The sequence below is a fragment of the Lingula anatina genome, chromosome 7, assembly GCF_051362555.1.
Source record: "Lingula anatina isolate TDL-2025a chromosome 7, LinAna3.0, whole genome shotgun sequence".
In the NCBI taxonomy this organism is placed as follows: domain Eukaryota; kingdom Metazoa; phylum Brachiopoda; class Lingulata; order Lingulida; family Lingulidae; genus Lingula; species Lingula anatina.
The window spans coordinates 10,931,955-10,949,928 of record NC_141773.1 but is presented as its reverse complement, the minus strand read 5'-3'; the positions used below and the strand labels follow the sequence as shown (position 1 = coordinate 10,949,928).

Sequence of the window (17,974 nt, the reverse complement as noted above, 5' to 3'; positions counted from 1 at the left end):
ATCCATGCTAATTAATAAAGGTATGTGTTTGTTTCTTGCTATGCTGTAAAGTGTATGTACACTGTTAGTCCCATAATTAATTATTTTTTGCTGTTTCCTGCTTAGTAACGTCATTTATCCAATCACCTTGATTTTGTCGATTATAGGACCATATGCTACTTTATGTCGTTCCTCATGCTGGCTTAATGCTGACTTGCTGTCTCTATTATTGACCGATTTTTGGTGTTCGGCTATTCTCTCTGACACTGATCATCCCGTTCCACTGGTCCTATAATCGACAAAATCAAGGTGATTGACAGTGAACCAAGGGAACATTACAGAAAAGTCCTAGAAGCCATCCACATCAAAAAGACAGGGGCCAGTCTCAACAGAAATGATGGTGCCATCCTCCTTGACCTCTACCTCCCTTTCCTAAGACAATAGGGGGGGGGGGGATTACACCTCCTAAGTAGAGGCTATTCACCTGGATACCCTCATTCCCTGAAGATGTCCTGATAGACATCGAAATATCTCAATATTAGCTGTTGTCTGAAGAAAAAATCACATCATTCTTGTAACTTAACATGTACACAGCTGATGAAATTCTTCTCAATTTATTTTTGTATATAATGAACAGATGTACTAGTTTCGTTACTAATAAAATGTTCAAGCTAGGCGGTGAGATCTAACATTTTGGTGGGATTATAAATTTACCATAAACACAAATCGAGCATATGGCTATATCATATGGTACACAATATGGGACAGTTCAAACTTACAAGGAAGGGAGGGAGAACTACAATTACATAAAGAAATAGATAGATAAACAATGCAGTTACATACAAAGATATAAATATTGTGACTTTTGACCATGTGCCATGTTCAGTCACACTTCCGAGTCACTGCTCACAACAGTGGGACGATACACTGACATTATTCTAGGAATATGCTAAGAGTTACCAAGCAACCACTTAATTTCTTTTCTTGAATGATTTTGTTATAAAATTGAAGAGGCAGAAAAAATTATCTTTGTTGGTACTGTTAAGTACTTTGCATAATTGACTCTCTGGTGACCTTATATCAGCTTTTAGATAAATAAATGTAAATGTAAATGTGAAAGAGTGTGAGCTAGTGTGTGTGATAGAAAATTTCAGTGAAGCGTGTTTTTGCGTTTTTTTTTTTTTTCGTTTCTTGAACAAAGTATTGCGGTATGCAACTATATGCATTTCATAGGGCCAATCTAACCCTTTTCAGTTCGGTAAAAAGTCAGATTAAATAGACATGGCATTTAAACAGGTTAAGAAACAAAGATAAAGAGCGAAGACTCGTCATCGACAACTGCCACATCCTGTTCCATGAGGAGCATGGAACCGACATCTTTACTGAATGGTTGCAATAATGATGGAATCACACGAGGAACAAGATGATTACCTACATCAAATGACTGATAGTTTGTATTAAGAAATTGAGACACTTGAACAATGAATATAATTTTTGGCATCTTTTACCCAGACTGTTCTTAACAAAAGTTTATACTTGTATCTTTTCAAGATGTGTGACATTGTGCATTTTGTATGGCCACTTGAGCTCCATAGGCTATTGACACAACTATCTCGCTTATACAACCATTAGATTTATTCTTTCAGATATGCAATCAACTTGCCGAACAACCCATTTTTGTCGAATCCTTCAAGGTGTATTAGATTTCATAATTCCCCCTTAGTTGAAAGTTAGCTTAGTTAATATGTTTTATTATGCTTATTAAAATAAGCAAGAAATATGTACTGCGTCGGAATAACGCTTTGTTATTAGTTCTAAAGTATATTCTAACATTTGGTCCTAAATAAAGCAAACTAGACTATCTTATTTGTTTTGTATGCAGCACACTCACCGATGTGTGATTAAGCTCAAGGCGTCCAATGTGTCAAGACAATAAGAAAGCAAAAAACAAAGGTACTTTTTTCCTACAAGTATTAACAAAAAGTAATAACCGTTGTATATGCGGTCTGACGTGTTTGTATTATCACTCAGCTTAAGCTGTTATTACGAATGCAACTACTAAAATGCTCCAAAAGAACCAACAACAGTGCACCAAAACAGACAAAGTAATCTGTAAAATCTATGTTTTATAAATGTGGGAATCATAAATCTTGGGTCTTTGTTTGATTATCAACCGTCTGAAGTGAAAAAGCCCCTGAAGCACAAGCTGTCGAAATCCACTTCAAATATGTTGACTACAGTCTGGTTAATCTGCATGTCATTTATCACTGCTACCGAGTCCGTAACATGTTGCCGAAGAGAACCGATTAAAACGGCTTGAAGAAATGGCATGGTGCGTGTTAAGAGACATTTTGATATTGCTTCAAAAGTTTTTGTTGGAAACTGGCGATGTTAAAAAAATACTAACATCATTTTAAACAGAAACACCTTGAAAAACTTTCTTTGTCATTTTCGGCTTTGAGGTCTGGCGCATGATGTCTTAGATGATGCACGTCACTAAATATATGAATACCATAGAAAAATAATGACATGAGAGAGCGAGAGGGTGGTGTTGTTGTTGTTGGTGGTGGTGGTGGTGGTGGTGGTGGTGGTGGTGTGTGTGAAGGGGGGGGGGCTGCATCCACTTTCAATGGGGAAGTGATAAAGAGGGACGGCATGAGAGAATTCCTACCAGCCTGGGAACACTTGTGTAAATGGTGGGCAAGTTGCCCCCTGGGTCTTTGGTTTGGCCATAAGTTTCATATATGTTTGTATGGGCTATTCGAACCCTTGTTAAACCCATCTAGTATACCAGCCTTGTTTGGCATCTATGCCAACCCATCACGGAACCCATATAGAACCCAATGGCCAACTTGAATTCAATCTTTATCAACTATGCCTCCGGCCCGGGCGTCCTGACACGGGTGTTTTCATTTGTTTTCCACCCATTTTAGAGAGCAACGTTCCTACAAATTAAATAAACTGACTGTCGCACACCTTGGGGAAATAATGCACACGCTTTATAGAATCGAATCCATTTTCCCACCACAGCATCAAATAAAGAACTTATAAAGGTAGTCAACGTCAACAAGCTTTCATGGTATATTTTCTATGTACAGGTCTACATCCTGATATTGTCACACTGTACCTACGAAAACTTTGAAACCGCGTGCTTTTTTTTTTTTTTTTTTTTTTTTTTTTGAAGTGGTGTTTTATGGTATTAAGGGCGGCCATTGTAATGTCATTTCACATGTTAGACTAACAACTTAATCTTGCATCTTGACTTAGGTTGGGACGCAATGCCTAAACGATCGTATCTTAAAAACAAATTCTGGCAAAACATCACCCAAAGACAAAGAACATGAAGATGATGAAAATTGATTGAGAAGCCGGTGAGAGCGTTTGCTCCAAAATTAAATGCCACTCACTCATACCCAAGGGAATATTGATATGCGTACAAGTGTCACAGATCGCAAACCTGGGTTCACGCTCTACAAGACACACTAATCTTTGTTTATACTCATTTCATTCAAAGAACAATCCTACAAGAGAAACAAAGCCTCCCCAAAGACACTCGTTTCAGTTTAATTTGTCTACAATCTACTCGCGAACAATCTCGCTATCTTTCATCAATCAGTACCTAGTTGACTTAAAGTCTGTTTCAAATATTGATCTTTTTGCCTTAATGCCAAACCTGTAGACTTTGGATCAGTTCTCAAGAGAGCGGTACGATGAAGGAACAGGAATAAATATTTACCGCTGCTCTTGACAAAGGTGGCGCTGCTTACTAAGTGACATACAAAACGTACATTTTTTTGTAAATATCTATAAATAAATACTATAAATAAATAAATAAATGAATCTATAAAAAAGTTAGATTTTTCTGATCAGAGGCTGCACCTGGCGTTATGTGCACCATATGTTTTATTACAAAACAATGCTTTTTCTTGACATATGCAGATGAAGACTAAACAACTCTCTCTCACACACGCGCACACTATGATTCTTACATGCACGCATGCATACGTCCACAACCCACCTTTTTATATGCAAAGAAATAGCAGAATTGATCGCAAAAGTAATAGGCGATTGGATTTTTTTTATCCTTACCATCACAAAAATATACCCCATGGTAATGCTTACAAATACGATAAACTACTACTGATAATACAATAAAATCATCAATTCCAGCAAACTTTCATTATTTTGACACAAACATTTTCGTCAGGGAAATGGGGCTATCACTCCTTCCAATATATCAGCAAGAGAATGACAATTTAGCATTTGGCGTTGATTGGTTTTGCGATATGAAATTTTGCCAAGGTGGCAAGTTCATCTTATCGTGAATACATGCTATAAATTCAATACGACGCGATAAAAGGTGGCGATAGGGCATGTTTAAAACATAAGCGGCGGCTAAGGTTCAAACAGTGTGTCAACTTTATCTTCCAATCAAATAGGGAATACTCCTTTAAGTGGAAATTTCAGTAGGTCAGTCGAGGCTATTAAGTGTCCCCAGTAAATCGTCGAAATGGGACACGTTTGCAAGTTAATGAATTGCAAATCACTATTTTATTAATGATCTAAGGACCACTGCTTGGTATTCGCCCTGCAACCAGAATTCAGAAAATGGATTGAGCCACCGGGTATTCAATTATCTCTTCTCGTAGTGGTAAGCAACCTTCAGTTTTGCATTGGTTTTGAAACCCCTCTTCTAGAGCCAGCTCCCAAATATCGTTTTCAGTCACTGAAACCGCGTCACTGCATATGCTGGTTATAGGTGAATGACCAGGGTGGGTGTTGGATGTTAATATGCATCGATGAGACGGAAATAGACGAACTCGTATGAAAGGTTATAAAACAAAAAAAGTGGGGGAAATAAAGAACAACTCAATAAACACCTTTCCGCGTCTGTTAGTTCATTTCGATTTGATATCTCATCAAACAGTGTATTAGTTTTTGAAGCATCACACTTTGTACCTGAATACCCTTCAGATACCATCAATATAAGAAAAAAAAGCTAGAAGGAGAACTCAATAAATACCAACTCGTGTATGTTACCTAAATGCAGTCCATGACCAAGCTATAGCTAAGGCAGAACTAGTAGAACTAGTTAAATGCGTGTCAATCTATAACTAACATCAGCTAGGTACCTGTACCGAAGCGTTTTGAGTCCATGTGACAACTTCAATTAAGTCCAGAGTTTGCAACGGTCAGTCGACCATTGACTTTAATTTCAGAACTTGGGGCATATTCCAGTTCAGGTCAAATGCTGAATATATATATATATATATATATATATATATATATATATATATATATATATATATAATACAATTTTTTGTACATTTAAAATGCATCAATGAGTATACACGCGTGCATGTACAAGGGGGGAGGGGGTTGAACTCACAAGCAAAGGCGCTGAACTTTGTCTTATGCCTCGATTCGGCCGATTTTAGTATGCATCGATAGGTTCACTGAATCTGACCGCATACACCAGCACAGCAACTTTGCTATATTTCATTGGCACTTTTGGAGCGAAGAAAGCCAAGGTATGTTGTTGTTCGGTTTAGATATTATTTTAAGTGTTATTTGTGTGAAAAAGACAAAATATCAGGGTTATCAATGCTTCTTGGGAGTTCAAACCCCTTAATGTATACTCGCACTAGTATATGTGTAGGTATGTGTTGACTTGTGCACATAATTTGGGTGTGGAGTGTGTGCACAGTGAAATAGTTATGTGTATGTGTGGCAACGAGAGAGAGAGAGAGAGAGAGAGAGAGAGATGTACGAACGGAAAAGATGACTACTACATGTACAAGTGAGAACGAGGTATCCCATGATTAAAAGTACAATCATTGCTTTCTCTCCCCTAATTGATCCCTTTATGGTACAATCTTAATCAAGCCTGGAGATTGATAGTACAGTGAATTGAGACGATAAAACCAGAGCTGCGTTATTAATCACTAGTTTATTACTCGCAATCCAATATCTCCAATTGGTTCTGTCTCTGCTTCACGGAGTGACCTGTCGCAATATCTCTTATTTAACGCTTAGACTCAATATATTCCAGGCCAAATGGAAAAATATGTACGACCGTCACAAATGAGAGTCGTTCTTACGGTGGAAACCTTCACATCATTCATGCCCGAGGGAACGTTGATTGCATCTTCAAAAGTGAACCAATTAGTAAACAAACGTACGCGAGACTCCATTAAATTAAAGACGTAGCATCATAGCTCTTCAATCACGGACGGTTTTATGAAAGCGACCGAAATTAATTGACAACATAAACTTCCCTGCAGTAGTCAGGAATGTGGTTCTTGCGGCTATAGTTTTTTTATGTGTTTTACGGTGATAACACACACACATATACATACACACACACACACACACACACACACACACAGAGAGAGAGAGAGAGAGAGAGAGAGAGACGGGAAATTTCCTATTTTCTCTGTTTCTGTAAAATTTAATGTCTTTGCAAAAGGTTCCATTTCAGAGATGAAAAGTTAGTGTTATCTGATTGAAATTCTCACTTTGCCCAGAATGGTCTTCTGAAAGTGATAAAAGCGTCAATACTAATACATAAAGCCATAGCTTATCTTGTGAATCATAAGTTTTATTGCAAATCATGTCCCTGTTATTTCCTACTTCCTCATTATTATTCTAATTAAAATCTATGTTCTTTTTTTCAAAAAAAATTCCCCTTCAAGAATATTACTCAATGGAACAATGCTAAATGTCCTTTGAACATACGTCGCCTACTGCAGGTGTGCGAACGGGTATGCGTGTCAGTGTGATGTTTCATGACTTGTTCACGCAAGCGTACGTGGTTGAGCATCAGACATTTATTCATAAATTAACGTAAGAAAATGATTGATCATGAGCGAGTGGAATCTAATTTCCGATGATGTTAAGTTGCCGACATACACCACAAGGCAGCCGTACGTGTGAGCTACAGTAGCAACATTACCACGCGTGTAACTCATTTATGCCGATTTCAAAAGTAATACCATAAGCTGGTCTTCTTATTTTAGATCAGCGGGTGGGACTAGATAGAGCTAAGCTATGACTCAGCATGCGTTAGTACACAAAGGAAACGACGTTGTTATTTATACTCACACCATTAATAAAAAAGAAATACTGTTAAAATGCGTGCGCAGTGGTTGCCGCATGTTTGATTGTGGACAAATTCCAGGCATCTGAGAAGTGCATAGAAACCTTTCTCCAGTCTCATTTCCTCGACGTGCGGGTGTTCGCAGTCTCCTATGACGCAAGCGGCGAGAGGTCGCTTGTTAAGAAACGGGCCAGCTGAGTTAAGGTGGGGGTTTTCTAGGCACTAAGTAACAGTAAGATGGCATAAACGACACTCCCGTTGCGACACGTAACTGCGGCCCATTGTTAGTTAACAAACACCAAGTCTAACGATTTTTCATCTCACGCCCAAAGTCTATTTTGCTTTTTAAGTACCACTTACGAAACAAGTCCCTGCTACTGAGACTTTAAAATAAGCAGATGATTACTATAGCTCAAGCCTCCTGAAGATGCATTAACTTTCAATGAATTTCTTGGATAAAATTTCCGGGATTTATGAGTCAGTGAACGAGAGTATAGGAAATTATATCCTATTTATATGAATTACTCCTGCATTAAAAGGTTTCTCATATATTTACGGTTTCCTTGAAGGAAATCAAAGTACCTATTGTTGCAATCTTTTTTAACAAGTAAAAACCCCGTTCTCTTCATGCTCCAGGTGTTTCTATCATGTTTTAAACTTTGTCGGCTTCATGAAACATCGTTAAGTTGGACGAAGGTAATGATTTTTGTTCCGTACTTGGGAAAGTGAGTCACAATGCGAATCATGCGTAGTGGTTCAAAGTCTCGCAGCTTGGCGTGAAATCAAGCGAGATTTTGTTGGATATGTAAGAGAGTGGGGTCAGAAATAATGACGGAATACCTGTACTGAAAGCGGTAGAGGAACGAATAAAAGCTGACAGAATTTACCGATCTTTTTCTGGTTGTTTTCTCTTTTAAATTCTGTCGAATTTCAGTCTACATTCAACAAGATTGCGAATTTACTAGGGTTTGCGTGATGTCCAGTGTAAAGACGACATGTCCAGTGTAAAGTTTCAACTTTTTCGTTGTAAAGTAAACCCCACCTCACGTAGTATCTCGCAAGTTTCTAGTCTCGTATGACGCCACACAATACCACACATGACAGAGAGTCCCCCGTGATAGAGAGTCCGCTTCCCATTCATTTGTACAGGTAAGCCTCGCCCTAGATTTTGATCCACTTAGGTCAGGCTTACCCTAACCATATAACTAAATGGAGGGCGGATTTCCTCAGTTTCTTTACACCGACAGCCTCGTTTTAGGCTTACTGACAGCCTCGTTTTAGGCTATCTGCCTTATTACGGGAAAATCATCAAAGGGTATTTAACAAATGCCACTTGGACATTAAATTCTCGAGCCTAACATACAGAATAACATTTTCGATAAGTTCATTTACCCACGCTCACGACTATCTATCTATCGATCTCTCTCTCTCTCTCTCTCTCTCTCATATATATAAGTTTAAGTACAATTTATATTTGCCAAATATATTCTGAGAGGGGGTAAAAATAATCTGCCCTTTTTGTCTTCGATCGGCTGATGCAGTGTCTTTTATTTCTTCAAATAAATTTATACAACGAAAGTAGACAATTATCTGTGCACGATAATAGACATATTATCTCATCTAAAGTCTCATATCCGGCCATCATCATTGGATCTTATTGAGTAGCCGAGGCCGATTGGAAATAGCGGAGTTCAGATCTGTGGGAAATAATGGAAAGCTTTTCAGTATGTGGTTTTTAATATAGAGAGAAATCATGTCCAATCTGTTATTTTTTCTGAGCTCTTGTTCAGATTATGGGCGTATTTCAAGTGATAATAATAAGAAGAAGAAGCAGAAGAAGAGGAGGAAGAAGAAGAAGGGATTGATAATATGCAATTAAATAAGGGTCATATGTATGTATTGTCTGATGCAGCCATCCATTTTTTTTTTTGTAAAGGGGCCTTATATATATATATATATATATATATATATATATTGGCAAGTTTTTAGTTTAAATTGGTCTTTTAAAAATCTCGCGAAAAGATTCGCTTGTATATGCATATAGGGGCCTATTGCATAATAAGGATTTTGCATCTTCACTTTCCAAAAACCTGCCCCAACTTCTCCCCCGGGCCTTCATCCCATGTACCTTAAAACAATTCCAAGGAAACTAGGAAGGAAAGGGTCTAGTGAGAGAAAAAAGGACCAGAGGCGAAGTGACGTGGTTGTAATGGAGTTTCGACTTGGTGGCTAGACACTCGGTATTGAAGACACCTGCAACGGCAAAGCCACCAGCTCAGACCGAGGGCACCAATGAGAGCATTTGTATTTAAGTTTCAATAACAAATTTACTCTTGCCGTTTGATTTTACCCCAAATTTACGCAGCCTGTGTGTTAGACGTCTTTAAAGACCTGTGATGCCCACTGAAGTGAATTGAAAATTGTGCAACATTGTTTTGCCATGATGAGACCTCATGCGATAATCTCTGGTCGCAAGACTTTTTTGAGTGTTTTGAACATTATAATGAACTCGAAAAGGTCAACAAAATTGTCGAAAAACCTAGGCGATCGATGAAATTTGACGGAGGTGAAGAGAGACAACTTGTATACTGTAGAGATTATGTAGACATCACCTTACAACCCATTTGCGATTCTCAGAGACAGATAGCAAGAAAATGCCCTCCACCAGGAGTCTCTGTAGTTACATTTAATGGAAAGACCCTCGTATTATGTAATGGTCTGATGCACTAAAATCAGTGAGCCAGGTGCAATATGTTCATGTCATTTCAAGTTTTCGTCGACCAGATCCATGTCAACTACCATTTATTATTCAGAGGTTTGTCACACATCGTCTTCCTTTGAATAAAGGCTTGAGACACAGGACTAGCTAAGCATGGAAACTTTGCTATAAGAACTCAGTCGCCTGTTCCACAGTAGTGTGATAGATCATCTTGCTGTATATTGGTCTGTCTTTTCAACTGGCTGACTCCATTTATCTATCTTGTTCCATGGTCGACTCCCTTAGTGATTACAGCCGCTCTACGAGTAATTGCACAAAATTGACATATGGATTTGTCCATTATGATAAGTGTTGTGGGTTTCCTCGAATGTAATCTGATTTTTTTTCAACGTGGAAACTCCCTCAATTGAAAAAAAAAACGGATATCAACAGGAGAGAACAATTAATTGATTCTACATAATTCACACCTTCTTCCCACATATTTAGCAAATAGCATTGAATTGCTTCTCGAGGCTCTAAAATACCCTTTCTCCTTTTTTCGAGAAGGCAAGGGGAAGCTGGATGAACAATCTTTATTTAAAATTTGGAATGCAGACAAACCCTTCAGTCCCGACGGTGCCAAGGAAAAATTAAAAATATACTACAGTGTGAAACATTTTTGAGTTCGTTACAAGAAGCCTGCCTAAGTGATCCTCCAAATAAGTATTTGTGCCCCATTGTCTTGGAAGTTATTGGTTTTAAAAGTGCGTGGAAGGAGGTTAACCCTTTTTGCATTCGCACTTTGTTGCTGCGATCAGTGGATTAAAAAAACGTACATTGTTAAGCATAATTTGAATTAAATGCCGAATGTCCACCTCGGAAGTGAAATAAGTTTAATTTGGCTAAACGTACAATATGAAAATCGTTGCTTTCCGAAAACTCAATAGAGAATTTATACTTTGGTAATGTCACAAGTATTTCCCTTCTCTACCTTTACATCAGCGAAAGCAACGATGCCATGGCGCGCCATTCTGCATAATTTACACATGCTGTGATGTTCTTTAAGAGGTTACATTATTTATGTCTGTCTGCTTCAATACAAATGATTGATATAACAATGTTTAAAGATAAATTCTTAACTTGAGGTGAAAACGGTCATCATAGATATGTGTATTGCAAAAATTGCTCTATACGGGCTGCTTGAACAAATTTATTTTGCGTTCCTGTATATGCTAAAAATACTCATGACATGTCTTGGAAATGATCAAGGTGGACTTAAAAGTCGACATGGTATCATCCTGACACGACGACAAGTGTTGGTGCTTGTTTAACACCCAGAATACTTCAGCAGACGGAATAATGCTCACGCTAAATTCACATGTATCTTGATCAACACACTTCTAAATGATTACATTTCAAGGAGGCTCACATGTTTCTTCTCTTGTCCCAGAAACCGGGTATGAGCTAACGGCATCTTGGGTTAGCAGTTATTATCGAAAACAGTCTTTCTAATTTCTGCCTTTAGGATTTAAAAAAGGAAATCGAAATTTGGTGCTTACGTAGGAAGATGCAGATGTAATTGGACTGGTTATCGCGGCTTGTCTTATTGTAGGTGAAAGGAAATACAGCAAACCGTTGCCGTCCTTTCACTGTTTCAAGACCAAGTGCGCCATATGAGTCCAAGATTTGCCAACCATTTTTAAATCGTCATTAATCTTCATTTCCCTGTCAAACGTTACCCTGGTGGATATTAGTCATTTAAAATTAATTGGTTTAACGAGATCAATTTCCAATTTCAAGTCCTTTTTCCTTGATTTAGATTAAATTTCAAAACCATGGATAAATTTGATAACACAACCGTGTTTTCATTGGCTACATTTGGAGCATTTACACATTATTTAAAAAACATTGGTGATTTCAAAACAAAGTTAGCCCAAATACTTATCACATTAGGTACAGTTTGTGGCAAATTTTGAGACGTATAACTAAAACAGGAACTTCTGGCGATATGGCTCTATATATGTAACATTTTACAAACAGCGGTGTATTTAAGATTGTTTACACTGCGTCACGTGATAGTGTCATTATAGTATTAATAATTAGATTTCAATCATTTCTACTTCTTTTTTTTTTCTAATTGTCAAATTCTTCAAGATCGTAATATATTCACTTATGTGAACAGAAATTATTGTCCTTCTTGAAGAATTCTAGGCTTCTGGTTGGTCATTTAAAATGCCGTAGTCTGTATATTATATTGTTTTACTGCCATTCACCATGTCCAGTTAATATTGAATGACCACATGTCAATAGTGATCCGTATATATGTGAATCTTTTTTCATCGGGACAAGTATTAACTGACGCACGTGTTGACACAAATGGAAATATCCGATAGTTTCGTCTTGAAAGAATTCGTCTTGTTTCGATGTAGGAGCATGCGACCATCACTCATGTTTTATATATTTTTATTTCTCATGCAAAATATACCATATTGTTACCATGGTTTCTGAATCAACATCATGTTTACATATAATAACACCAACACCTAGTATCCAGTCTTAATGAGCCAGCACGCTTAAAAATTCCACCCTGAAGGTGCAGTACAACTATTTCAATACTGATTTTGGCGCATCTTTTTTCTGATTAATACAAAGAACTTTAAATAGAACGACAAAAACTATTGGCCCACATAGTCATCTGTACTGGATTAAATGCCCTTTTTATACCCCCTCCACCACACATTGAAATGACATGTTGATACTTCTGCTACTTCTGATTTTTCGAGGGGTATTTTGTTAATTTATAGAACAACATATCAGACGTATTTATATTTACACCTGTAAAGTCTCATGTCAAGATAGGTACAAATATGTGCTTACACAATTCACGCGAATCATTAGAGAAAGCTCAAAGTCTCGTGGCTTAGCGCAAAATCAATCGAGAACTCGGGATTTTGGAAGAGATTGGGGAGGATATAATGGCCAACTCACCATAGAGTTCTGACAGAATTTATCAACGGATACTCTTTTGGCTGTTTTTTCTCAAGTTCTAGAAAATAACAGCCTATTGCACAACAGTACGAATTCACTAAGTTCTAGGTGTCATTTCTGTTTTGCTTTCCATACAATTTCAGCGCACTAAATTTGACAGTTACCGCTACGAAGTAAACACCACTTCACGCGGATTCTCGCATGTTTTCTAGTCTCGTATAACGTCACGCAGAGCCGAAGGCCGCCATTTTAGGCTATCTCGGATGGTTTTCATTAGTGCAAGCTCACCAAGATAGACTAACCGATTGCATATTTCCTAAATACAAATACACGACAAATTATGCACATATGACCACTGTACACTTTGCCTTTTATGTCGAATGATGTACAACAAAACACGTACTGCATTATTAAATATAATAAAACTGCTAGCACTTGATTTATATTTAATGAAAAATGTACCAGCACTAAAATGTTGCCAGTTAACATTACCTAATATCGCTGTCATTACAAGAAGCTCCGTTATTTAAATGCTTATTTAGAGCATTTTTCTCTGAGACAAAATTAATTTCCACGTTATCAAAGCTAAACTATAATTTCTTTCATTCGTATCTTGAGCACAGCAATGAGATCTATTCTACTGTTATCTATTTACAACGCTTGTACAATGAATCAGTACCAACATCTATATGCGGAGTCGATTATCAGTAACGATACCCCCGCAAAGCATTAAACTATCCGTTACTACAACAATGTGTAACTGTAAATTTTTTTGTCAACGTCGGCCTCAGTTGGTCCGCCGTGCTAGTGCCAGCGCTTTTCGTAACACAGCAAGCGACACCAAACTGCATTTGTCTTTATTCTAAGACACACTTGGCGGGCAAACGCTGCTTCTTAAATCAATCACATCTTGATAACGTTTATACTAAAACGTAGTTAATGCAATTGGACGCGTGTAATCTAAATCATTTCCAGGTTCAATTGAAAACGTTCCCCCTTTTAGCGAAGAAGTCGGTTCAATCTGACAACAGGATCAGTTGTACATGCACCACCGCTTACAATGTACAAGACCAGACAACTTTTGACAATACTCTAAATCATTATTGATTCAGCCTACGCATTTACTCAACGTTTGACATTGTTCTTAATCATACTTGGTATATACTTGTTTATACCAACAAGTGATATTGTGGCAATAAGTGCAGTAGCATTTAGTGTATGTTGATAACTTGATTAGCAGTGGGCACAGCAGACTCACCAGAAAGTTTTTAACATCAGCCAATGTGACAGAGCGCAGCTCAGCCAACAGTAAGGCAGTCCAAATTGTTCCAGTGTCTTGGTAGAATGATATTTTCACGATTAAGCTTTCCAAAACCAGCTAGTACATGTAAATCGTAGTAAAAAAAACCCTTTCCTCAATTGAACGATACTCTCTCTTCATGCTGTAGACTGAGCAAAATTTGGAATCGAGTGGAACGCCACTTGCTTTGTTAAATCGAGTGAATCTATTACGACTCCGACCACTCAATGTTTGCAAAAAAGGCTGGACAACATTTATGACGACACTGATTTCTCTACAACCATTCCCTTTAAAGTCTTCATGGACTGTCTAGTCGTTGAGCGGACGTTAAACTGCACCTACATCATCGTCATTTTTGCGGTATCTTTCATTGCGCCATATTTTACAAATTCCTATACTATCACATGAGGAAGAACCTGCTTACGGTTTATCACTGCACTCAAGTTCCTCAACCTCATTTATGATGATGATCAGTGCACACAAAGCATGATATCTTGACATGTTTCTCTCCTCTGAAGGGTTCAATCCTGTCATATGAACATTTCATTTGTCTTCACTAACTTTCGACCATGGTCGCTACTAAGGGTTGACAGGTCGTTATCGACAACATTGAGACTATCTAAAGTGGCACTTATCATTTGCGTAACACTTCTTGGCCGTGTTCGCTCTTAAATATAAGCTTGGCTTATGTTCTTGAATTTCCAAAGAAACTTTGTCACGTTTGCCACCACCGCCAACATCCCCTTCTTGTCAATTTTGTCCTAATACATGGTAGAGTGTTCATGGTAATTGTTCGCACCCATCCCGAGGCCTGCTGATTGTCTTTAACATTAGTACGTACAGTTGGCAGGATCATTTTTAATTAGCATTTTTTGCACACCTATGTCTGGTACTGGATGACCGTGGGGTGCCATTTCAGAAGTTCTCGGGTTTAACTCACACTTTGGACTCTTCGTTACATTGAGGCCCCGTATAATCATCGCCGCTAACGCCATTGCCATTTTTGACCACAGTGTTTTCAATGTTCACTGTGGTCGGTAAGGTGGTGTATTTTGTAGAATCCTTCTTCAAGTCAGCAGGACGCCGTAAGACCACCTGCTTGAATGTCTCTCTGAACTGTCTGCTCATGGCGCAATATATGAAAAAGTTGAGCGGGTACGATAATAAGATGAAGAAGTTAATTATCATGGAAATACTCTGTTGGGTGTCGTCGGTCAGGATAAGAAGTTCGAAGGTGTTCTGCACGATGTACAGAATGAAGCTAATGGCCATGGGCACTTCAACGACAAGGAATACACCAACGACGGCAATTAACATTAGGGTGGTGCAATTGCTTTCGTGAATCTTCTTCCATTCGCTTTTTCTGTTCTGCTGCAAGAGCCTCTCACGACGACGCCGTGCGCGACGAAGGGCGCGCACAAGCAGGGCATTCATGACTACGAGTGTGACGCACGGGATGGCGTGTATGACAACAACACGGTACCAAAAGAAAATGTTATAATACAGGTTTTGGTTAGCTTCAATTAAGGGGGTCAACTGTTCAAAACAAGTGGTAATGGTTTCGTTAGGATTCACCAGTGATGGCACCTCACATGCAGTGATATCGGTATCCAAGCATCGACTTAACTGCGACAAGATGCTCAGAATATAGATGATGCACGTGGCCTTGATGACATTTGGTATCGTACACCATTCCCTCGCCCTGGTCGAATGGCAGATATAGACGTACCTCTGGCAAGCAAGGGCAACAGTGAGCCATATAGAGGCCGTGTGGAATATCGTTGGGATAATTTCAAATAGGTATTTATACATCCAGCATGTGTCAAACGGCAGATAATCCACGTAGCGCCCAGCTGTGTAGACGTAGAGCAAAAAAGGCAATGGAAACAGCCCGGTGAACAGGTCAGATAAAGCCATGAATACCAGAAGGACGTTCGTTGGAGTACGCATGTGTCGTCGTAGAAGGATAACGCAAATGAGAACGTTTGTAATAACGGTAAATAAGACCACAATCGGCGATAGGTAACCGTAAATCGGCACTTTGTATTCGGCTTGCTTACCGAGATACAGCAAATCACCGCAAGTCTCGTTCATTGGTTCAACGGTACTGTTGGTTGGCATTCCGCCATCGTCAATGCTATATATCGATGTTGCTGTCCATCTTGGTCCCACGGAATACAATCCATCATCAAAATTCCTTGCCATGTTTATGGATTCAACTTCCATATTTTCAACAGTGGCAAAAATCCAGTTTTTCTCACAAATGGTGCATGCTACAATTTACGAGCGAAACTGAAGGACGTTCCCAATCTATCGTGCTGCTTCTGAGGGGAATACCTTTAAAGACTCATGTTCAAAAGAAGCATTGCACATAGAGAATGTGTTGACTATTTGGCTGTTCCTTTAGGTATAAAATTGTACTTATTTCTCCGATGTTATCCTTTCACCATTAAACCAAATTCCTCCTTGTATTGTACCTGTAACGATATTATATATACATTGATGAGTTTACCATCTTATTTTTTTAATAATTTGACAATATTTCTCACATTTCTAACGTTGTTACAATTAATTGTATAATTTAAGGGACCATTCCCAGACCCTATCGTACTAACTGCGGAACGATCAATCTCCGAGGGGATTCTCGCTAAATTGCAATCAACTTAAGCGGTTTAAATGTCTGTTTCGCCTACTTAATCTGGTAGGGGGTAATTAATTATCGTTTAGCAGCATCAGTAGGCGTGCCAGATATCTAAGTCGCTTAAGCTGAAAGCAATTTAGCGAGAAACCCCTCGGAGATGGATCGATCCTGTTAGATTATCTTGGTATGGGAACCCAGTATAAATGTAAGATGGTAGAAAAAAACGTCGAAATAAAGATGACGGGTTTTTCAACCAGGTGTTTATCGGAACTAGTATTTGGATGTCGATTTGTCGCTTAAACAAGAATAAATGTGTGCCGTTCTCGGGTTTTACATAGGCTTATCACGTCCTGTTTTGTTTAATACACTACCTTTCTACACATTCTACACGTCATTTTAACTTAACTGACATTTGTCATAGCATGCTTATAGCATACTAATAGCGAAATTGGTTCTCTCTGAATGATGTTTTAATGAACATGTTAGCGATATATTCACGAAAGTAAGACTTTGTGTGCATTATGGTGGCATATTCGTTAATGACGATGCTGTCACCTGTAGTGTAGGAACGTTTCCATTTTCATAACAATATCTAAGATAAATCAAGCGTATAGTATACTTAATGAAGAAAGAGGTATGAACATTTTGTTTTGAAGAAAATTATATTAATTTATTCGTGCTGACAATGGAATGTCACATGGGCTTAAAAAATAAGAAATAAGGTTTTTAAAAGGGAACATAGCGTAGCGTCAACTTTCAAATTATGGTCACGGCGGATACTAGAGCGATGGTCATGTAATGCTACTCTTTTCACAAATACAATAATACAATAAAATTTAACTTTATGTTAGGATTACCCCCCCCCCCCCCCCCCCCCCCCGCCTCCCATATTCCAATCATCATTTTATATTTCAATCATGAAATTCAGTTCCGCTCTGCTGAATCCCTCTGTCTGGATAAAAGTAGTGACCAATCGGTTCTGTTTCTTTTTCTAAATGAACTTTAGCATTTAATTAAAAGAGCTCTCTTTGGCAATCTTAAGGCATATAGAGCCAAAGTACAATTCTCACTGTTCGGACACAGAATGCAGCCTCGTTTGTTTTAGCAGTTCTTTAACATCCTGATTTTAAATTATACATATAGTGTGTGTGTGTGTGTGTGTGTGTGTGTGTGTGTGTGTTAATTAAACCTTCATTCGTTTAATTAGTAAGTCTTATTTGAATCCTAGCTGGTGAAAGTGCATTCCCTTTTTTCCTCTCACAAAAAAGG

General features: G+C 38.3%; 1 protein-coding gene across 5 annotated transcripts in view; it reads right to left on the bottom strand.

The window, feature by feature from the left end:
- Nucleotides 1-12,222: 12,222 nt before the first annotated feature.
- Nucleotides 12,223-17,974, bottom strand: part of LOC106153852 (sex peptide receptor-like) — a 72,768-nt gene continuing 67,016 nt past the window's right edge. For all 5 annotated transcript variants that reach the window (XM_087018170.1, XM_087018171.1, XM_013527963.3 and 2 more), the window contains one exon: nt 12,223-16,541. In XM_087018170.1, coding sequence (XP_086874296.1) covers nt 15,001-16,290 — 1,290 coding nt within the window. In that variant the 5' untranslated portion in view covers nt 16,291-16,541 and the 3' untranslated portion in view covers nt 12,223-15,000. The remainder of the gene's footprint in view (nt 16,542-17,974) is intronic.